Source organism: Salvia hispanica, chromosome 3 (assembly GCF_029641045.1).
Source record: "Salvia hispanica isolate PSC_SH4W2 chromosome 3, Shi_PSC_v1, whole genome shotgun sequence".
In the NCBI taxonomy this organism is placed as follows: Eukaryota; Viridiplantae; Streptophyta; class Magnoliopsida; order Lamiales; family Lamiaceae; genus Salvia; species Salvia hispanica.
In genome coordinates, this window is record NC_142694.1 from 4,859,091 (window position 1) to 4,868,365 (window position 9,275).

General features: G+C 31.6%; 1 protein-coding gene across 1 annotated transcript; it reads right to left on the reverse strand.

The window, feature by feature from the left end:
- Window positions 1-503: 503 nt before the first annotated feature.
- Window positions 504-3,269, reverse strand: LOC125216366 (4-coumarate--CoA ligase-like 6). Its single transcript, XM_048118056.2, has 6 exons — window positions 2,012-3,269; window positions 1,736-1,925; window positions 1,516-1,661; window positions 1,369-1,436; window positions 867-969; window positions 504-778 (listed from the first exon to the last, which is right to left on the reverse strand). The coding sequence occupies exons 1-6, from the start codon at window positions 3,056-3,058 to the stop codon at window positions 665-667; spliced, it is 1,668 nt and encodes a 555-aa protein (XP_047974013.1). The 5' UTR covers window positions 3,059-3,269; the 3' UTR covers window positions 504-664.
- Between the last annotated feature and the right edge of the window lie 6,006 nt (window positions 3,270-9,275).

Here is a 9,275-nt window from a genome sequence, read left to right on the forward strand (position 1 = left end):
TTTATATTTGTATTTATTGAAACGTATACTATTAAGGAAGAATTAGGGAGGGTGAAGACAGAGGAGATAGGTTGTGTTGAGAAATGATTTATTTATTACTAAATAGGAGCCAAATGTCTATTCAATAGTGGAGTAGTAGGAAATGTGGTAGCCCGTATGAATAGTATTTGGTGATCCTACCGCTATTCGAGACATGAATTTAGTCATTGTGGTGTACATATTCGACTGAAATCAATTCCTAATAAGTGAACTTAGGCTATGGATACCATAATATAATTTTAATTAAAACAGAAAAAACAGAAGTCGTCAGTTTATCTTTCATTACACTTGAACATTTTTATCACCATGTAGTTCTATGTACACTTTCATTCCTTGAATAATGGACGATTTTTCAGATTTGAACTTTTATTTTAATTTTATTTTAGTTTTTATTATGTCATGCCATGTAATAAGATGTAAATTAGGACACATGAATTGCTTAAGATACACATTTGCTCACTAAATTTAGAGGATTAGAGTTTAGAATTTTCTAGATCAATAAAATATCAATTGTTGATTTAACTACAATGTGAGTCCACATATTTTATTGATGAAATGTGAGGCTGATCTCAATCAGCACATGAATAAACATTCCATTATCATCTTCTGCTTCATGTATATAGACCTAAAGCTTCGAAACTAACAAGTTCTTGAGCTCCCTCCGGAGTATTTTTCCGGCTGGTGATCGCGGTATAGATGACCGAAAGTAGACCTTTCTCACTTTCTTATATGGTGCAACCTGCATCAAAATTTGCTAAACTGTCAAAAACAACAAAAGCTAGTATAACATTATCAGTAAATGTGATCAAAGCAGCAAGAATGGTGACCTGCTTCGCTACGTAGTTCATCACAGCTGCTTCAGTGAGAAAACTCCTTTCTTTGGGGACAACAAATGCCACAGGGATCTCTCCCGCCTCTTCATCCCGGCCCCTGTTTCGTACAAAGACTCAGAATGTTACTAGCAGAAATTAAGGGGCTACTATGTCTTAGAGCAGTTGAGATAACTATTGCACTTTCAGCTTGTACATGTCTGAGAATTTGATGGCTAGGCGTTGCGAAATAGCAAAAAAAGAACTTCACTGAACCACACTAATCTATGTGAGATCCATTTAAATCATCTGGCTTTGTGAGGTTTGTTTCAGAGCATAACATAAAATTACCAAAATGCGCGTGATTCTCAACATAAATGAATTTATTCTGACCCGAATGAGATTAGCATCCCAATACAGATAATATCATCAAATTCAAACATAAAATCAGTAGGGAAAACACCCTATTAGGCAGGTTCATCACTTAGAGACTCAGTGTTATTCAACAGCTTGAACTTACCCTGTAACGGCCGCATCAAGTATTTCCGGGTGTGACATCAGAACTGACTCTAAATCAGCTGGAGCAATCTGAATATAACAGAATGGACATTACAGTAACTCTATATCAAAGTTAATGGTGACTCGAGTTGCATAAATGGAGGCAAACCTGGAAGCCTTTGTACTTGATGACCTCTTTCAAGCGGTCAATCACAAACAAGTATCCGTCTTGATCAAAATAAACGATGTCCCCAGTATGTAACCAACCATCTTTGTCAAGTGCAAGCATGGTTGCATCGATGTTATTCAAGTACCCTGGATCGAACATTGATATCTATGAGACGTCTTTGAGTTTATAACAATAATGCCAAAAAAGAGACAACGATTACCTTTCATGTTTCCAGGTGAGCGCAACCAAAGCTCGCCAGCGGATCCTGGAGGCAAGTGAGCACCTGTGACCCAGTCTACCACTTTAGCTTCAACATTAGGCGACAGAAGTCCTGCAGACGTATATTTATGAGCTCCAACGGTATTGTATCCGCGAGTTGCCAAAGCAGCTGATTCGGTCAGGCCATAACCCTGGACAAAAATTCATTATTATTAGTACTAATTTTGCACAAACAACTTTAGTAAACTAAGAAAGACAAGGCTATCGAAGGAACTACCTGAATGAAATCGACATGGGGGAGTGTCTCAATCATATCAGTTATGCTCTTCTCGGCCGCAGGAGCAGCCCCACAACAAACCTGCTTCAATCTCTGAAAACTACTACCACCACCTCTCCTAGCTCTCTTTGTCAACTCTACCAGTATAGGTGGAACACAATGAAGGTGAGTGACACCATATCTCACAACAGCTCTCTCCATTTCATCAGCATTAAATCTTTTCATAGCAACAATAGTACTCCCCAACGACAACAATCCCAAAACGAATAACGACAGTCCATACACATGAAACATTGGGATAGCAGCCAAGTAGACATTCTCTGAACTGGGATAGTCATAAAGAGTAGCTTCAAATCTCACAAAGAGCTCAATCATGGCTATGAAGTTCCCATGACTCAACATAACACCTTTAGACCTACCAGTAGTGCCCGACGAGTACAAAATCGCAGCAGTGTCCTGCTGCTTAATTCTAGGCCTTGGTGCCATTGCAGGATCACTAGAAATCAGCTTATGAAAAACAGAATCATCACTAGACAGAGAGTTCAAGTCTAGAGCTTCGGGCACCCCGACTACGGGGCATCCACCTAAGGCATGAACTAACTCATCAACCTTATCATTTGCAGCAAAAGCTAAAGTTGGATTACAATCAAGAACATGTTTTAACTCTAACAAATTGCTTAAAGGGTTCATGGGGGTCACAACTGCACCAAGACTCATAGCACCCAAGGTAACTAAAGGGAAGCAAACAGAATTGGGGAGCAAAATCAAGATTAGATCACCTTGCTTCACGCCTAAATGGTGAAGACCGGCAGCCATGGATTTGACCAAAGATGAGAGCTTTGAGTATGGAACGGAAAGCCCAGATGGTGAATCAACGAGTGCATGCTGGCCATTATGTTTATGTGAGAAAATGAAAGAAACAACATCAAGAAGAGGGTCAGAAGGCAGGTTGATAGACGGGTATTTGCTGGAATACACCCCTGTTTGAGGTGAATACAAAGGAGATTTGGATGATTCATTGATCCCACCATGTTCTTCTTCAGCCATTGGAGAAAGAGAGAGAATCAAAGCCCAAAATGCTTAAATTGTGGCAATCGTTTTTGCTCTTGGCCTATTTTAATAAACAAAAAAGTTATCGGAAAGCAGCACGTGATAAGTTCGATATAAATTTGTGTTTCCCTAAATTCGCGAGAGTCAGAACAGACCAAAAAAGAGCAAATTAGGATTCAAATCAGATAATTGCATTGATGACAAAGTATGGAGTGCTCATTCTAAAAACCAACGTAACCAACTATATCGTTCAGTTTTTTCATAAATAGTACTCCCTCAGTTCCACAGTAATAGAGTCATTTTGTCATTTTAGTACGATCCATAGTAATAAAGTCATTTCTCCTTTTAGTAAAAGTAACACATTTTTCCACACCTACTTTACTCTCCCTAACTTTATTCTCTCTTCTTCATCTCTCTACCTTTTTCATTTTCCACTTTACTTTCCCTTTACTTAACTCACCTAACACAATTTTTCTTAATCTCCGTGCCGAAAAGAAACGCATCCATTACTATGGAACGGATGGATTACTCCTCTGTTCTATAACAAAATGGACAATTAATATAGCATGAGAATTAAGACAAAATTGGTAAAGGAAGAGAAAAGGAGAATGATGTAGTTAAAATAGTATCAGTGGATAGTGAGACCTACATTATTAGTGGTGTTTAATGATGATATAAGTTGTAAATAAGTTGATGACAAAATGAAATGCACATGGAAATACACACATTTTTATGAGACGGAAGGCTGAGGAAATATATCCACAATTGATTTTTACTACTACCTCCGTCCCCGAAAATTTGTCCCAGTTTACTATTTATGTCCGTCCCTAAAAATTTGTCTCATTTTACTTTTACCATTTTTGGAAGTGGACCTCATATTCCGCTAACTCATTACTATCCACATTTTATTATAAAACTAATATATAAAAGTAGGACCCACAATCCACTAACTTTTTTAACCCACTTTCCATTACATTTTTTAAAACCCGTGCCCGATCAAACCGGGACGAATTTTCATGGACGGAGGTAGTAGCATATACCTTATTATATAGTACTTACTATATTTATTGTTACTATAAGAACAATTTTAGCTGTGCCTCTCTCTATAAATGATAACTTCAAATAAGAATATTTGTTTAAAATAATAACAAATAACTATTTTAACTTTTTTATCATGAAGATCGACAATAATATTTTTAATTTTTTGCCCATTAGATATTTCACAATTTGAGAACTGAAAATGACATAAGTGAAATACTTTTTCTTTAAATTCAAACTCTATATAATGCAAAGATAATTACAAGCATTATTTAAATTAAAAAAGTAATTCTGGTCAGGCTCATAATTTTATAAACTTAAATATAAAATTATACTACTAATATTTTAGTTTTTTAAATTGCTCCTCAGTGGTCAAAATCAAATAATGGTTGAGCTTGATGAAAACAACACCGATTTATACGAATCAATGTGGTTTTGTTGTCAAATCATACTTGATTTTGCCACATAAGAACCGATTTTAACCATCGTAGAATAATTTTTAAATAAATTAAAAAATGTGATTATATATTCCTATTTTAAAAATTATAGTATTGACCAGAAATAAAAATAAAATAAAATTAAATTAATAATCACCCATGATACTAAGTTAGGCATTGATTTTGTCATAAGTAGTACTAAGTTAGGCTAATAATAAATATGATAAGTTAATGCCAGCAGTTGGCAAGATTAAGTGGACTAAGATAAGACAGCCCATATCGGTTAAAGCCTAATTCCGAATCCAATTTACTCCACAAGCTCTAGTAGGCGATCCCTACCGCAAGGAGAGGTGTCCACTTTCTCCATCTCATTTAATAATAATTTGATAAAAACGAATAAGTAATAAATAAAAATATAATAAAAATAATCATTCAATTTGTATATACTATACTATATTTCTTTTATTAATATAAGTTATTAAGAAAATAATTGAAAATTTTAAATTAACTAATAAAGAATCGGAAGTCTTAAAGATGGTTTATAATTTATCAAAGAGTGTTTGAATTTTTTGTATATTATAAATTATAAATTATAAATTATTTTATTTATATGTAAAGATCTATCATAACTTATCTATGTATCTATACATATATAAAAGGCGAGTTTTAACCGTCTTTTGAAATATTTGTAAGTTTTATTCTTATTTGAAATATTTATAAGTTATGGACCAATTTGAATATTTGTGGAATAATTAATTACAATAAAACTGATTTCCTTTTTTTCTACAAAATTAATTCTATAGCACAAACAACTGTTTACCACGTTAATCTTGAGTCTAATATAAACTAGACGCTCAATAATATATGATTCTATTCTTATCAATTAAATGCAAAGTTATGACGTTATAGTCATAATTTAACTAACTTATATGTGCATACATATTACAAATGCAATCACTATTAAAAGTTAATATTGTCATTCCATATATCAAATTTATATAATGGGAAGTTTTTGGAGAATATAACAAGAATGTCATTATGGATTTTTTTCATAAAATTAGGAATGGGTTTTATAATACTAAATATATTTATCTATACATATATAAAAGATGAATTTTGAATGGTTTTGAATAACTATTTTGTGCAAATAATGTAAATACAATAAACAAAATCTATTAAGCTAAATAATTAATTACAATCATAATCATATATATATTTGGACGATTATGGTGAGGGGAATTTAAATATTTATAAATAACTCTCATGAATATTTATTTGTATATTTAAATAGGATTTTGAGCATTAAACAAATTTTGTAACCTACATGTCTTAATTTTTGTAATTTATGATGTTTTAATTCCATGATCTCTCATGTCCTACTTTTGTGTCTATAAAACACATTGAGTTGTGGATGAATTACACACCAACAAAGCCAACAAAAACATTCTTTATTCTCTTTCAAGCTCTCAATATTTTATTGTACATTTTAGGAACATAAATTGTATTGCTCAATTTTTGGAACCCCATCAAATTCATCGGTGCTTAGAGAATTTGAGATGCAATATACGTTAGGAGGAAGTCGTTTCATCTTTGGAGATAATATGTCAATCCCAGAGCACTAACCGTGATGTAATTTGTCTTGCGAGAAGATGATTTTTCTCGCTAAACTTAATAGTTTTGTTTATTTTATAATTTTCACTTTCCATTTCATTTATTGTTTTTCTTATTATTATTGCAATAGTTAGAGTACCCCGTGTATATATTATTTAAGAATTTTATCCCAATATTTCTTACTACAATTCTTGGAGAGGGGGAAATTATAATATCCTTAGCTCGAAACATACATAATACTTATCTTCATCTTTACACAATTTATCATTTTTATATATTTATATTGTCATTGGCATTATAATTATATTAAATGGTGTCAAAAAAAAAATATTTGATCACTTGTAATGAATTAAAAAATTCATGTAAATATAAGTAAGGGATGTATTCATATCATTTTTGTAAATATGGTTCATTTTCCAATCAAATCTCACCCCCACGATTTTGTGATCTGACGGCTAGAAATAGTGCCACTTGTTAATAGTTAAAATATTAAAAGAATTCGAAAAGGGTAATGCTAGGAGTTCTTTTTTTGCATTGGTTTATTCACTTCCATAATTCTCTCTATTATTATTCACTTCCTTAATTCTTTTCCATTAAGTTTGATAATATATTTCTGATTTGTTTTTCATAATTAACTTTTTACTTTTTCGTCTTTACGATTGACATATCTGCAAATCTACACTTAATTCCTCTAATTAACAATGTTTAATTTTACCTAATAATCCACCAACTCCTATTGAACCCATTTCCATCAAAATTTATACAGCCCATTCGTATAGTCAACTAGCAAGATATAATGCAATTTTGGTTTATTGAACATGTATTTTGGTAGAAATATATTTTATTATTTTAGTAATTACAATTTGATATGTATGTTTCATACTTCAATTAATGTATGATTATTGTTGTTTGATGTATACGCCGCCTTCATATAAATGTAGATTATAATGAGTTTAACGTGTTGTGGAAGTTAAATCCATTCTAAAGGGTTAACCAATTCACGGGGCTAGGGTATAATACCGATTCACTAATAAAACTTTGACCAAGTGAAGACAGTTACAGTTAATTCCCCTAGATTTAGCAATCCATGGGGCTAAGACATATTATCAACTCGTACATCAAAATTCATTTTTGAATTGTCGTCTTAGGATCCATACAAAATTTAATGTATAATTATGGTTGTTTAATGTATATGCCGCCTTCTGATTAATGTAGATTATATTGAGTTTAATGTTTGACAGAAGTTAAATCCATTCCTGAAAGGGTTTAACAATCCGTGGGATTAGGTTATAGTACCGACTCACTAACTAAACATTGACAAGGGAAGGGATTTAGAGTCATTCCCCTAGGGTTTACAAATCTAAGGGGCTAGGGCATATTATCAACTTATACATCAAAATTCTTTTTTGAATTGTTGTCTTAGAATTGTCATTTTTTAATGTATGTTTTAGATTTAGTACAATAAATAATGTACCAATAATATCTAATAATGTACATTCGTAACAACAAATAAAGTACAGATTGAAGAGAATAATATTGAAAGAAACTTGAATTCATGCCTTTTGGGTTTAGCAATCTATGGTGCTAGGTTGTAGTACCCACTCACAAACGAAATCATCACAAATGGAAGAGAGTTTGAATCATTCCTCGTGGATTTAGCAACCCATGGGGCTAGGTTATAACACCACCACATGAATTAAATTTCATTTTTTAATGTGTTTAAGATTTTGTACAGTAAATAATATACCAATAGTATCTAATAATGTGCACGGATCAGTGAATAATGTACAGATTGAAGAGAATAATGTTGAAAGGAACTTGAATTCAAGTCTTTTGAGTTTAGCAATCCATGTGGCTAGGTTGTAGTACTCACACATAAACAAAACCATCACCAAAGGCAGGAAGTTTGATTCATTCCCCTAGAGTTTAGTAATCCATGGGGTTATGGTATAGCACTACCACATGAATCAAATTTCATTTTTAATGTGTTTAAGATTTGGTACGATAAATAAATGTACTAATAGTATCTAATAATATACATTCAGATCAATGAACAATGTACAAATTGAAGAGAATAATGTTGAAAGGAACTTGAATGCATGCCCTTTGAGTTTAGCAATTCATGGGTCAATAGTATACAGTAATGTAAACTTATAACATAATAATAGCATGGATAAAATTATAAAGTAGGATAACTCCAAAACAATGTAATACTTAACTACTAAATAATGTATGTCTTAAAGCAAGTATAAAAAAACAATACATCTGGAAAACAAACTAAAAAATGTCAATATTTCCTCTTGCCTATGCTTCTCCTTGTCATTCTCTGTATCTTTCAGTAGAGAAAAGTGTTTCAAATCATGGTATCTCATCTGATCACAAACATAATCAGAAAAGCATACATTAAAATAGTCTGCTATCAAATTTGTAATGAGATAATTAAGCCTAGCAAAACCGAGTCGATCAAACTTTTAGTTGTTCAAACAAAATAAAATAGTCTGATACCAAATTTGATTTACTAATACTTTGAAACTAGGATTTAGCACTTAATTGTTCTGGAATACAACTGATTTTATATAGAGAATCTAATTATCTTATCTATAGGTGAGCATGCTGAGTAATTAAATACTACTATATTTTTGCAAAAAGAAAATTTGCAGTATTGAGAACCATAAAGTAGCATAAAAAATAGTATAGTTGTTTCATGTTTCAACAAACCACGTTTAATAAAGATAAATACTCCAACATTTAAAAAGTCATAGCGTAATAATGTCAATTCAACCCATTAATGTAATGTTATTTTTGTGTAGTTTATCATTCGATTTTTTTTTATGGTCATAATTTTGACCTTTTGAATATTATGAGTTATCGATTCATTATTTTGTTGAAAGTGATTTTCATTTTTTTAGTAGAGAGATATGAAGGATTGTTTTAAATATTTTTCAAAAGTGTCAACACTTGATATATTCTCTTCATCGTTGTCCAAATATTTGTGTTTGTCTTGATTCCATTTTAAATATATTTAATTTTATGTATTTAGGTGTAAAAATGAATTGAGGAGTATATAATTATTGAATTATTATTATATAGTATATTTTTATATTTTTAAATCTTATATAGTTATATCG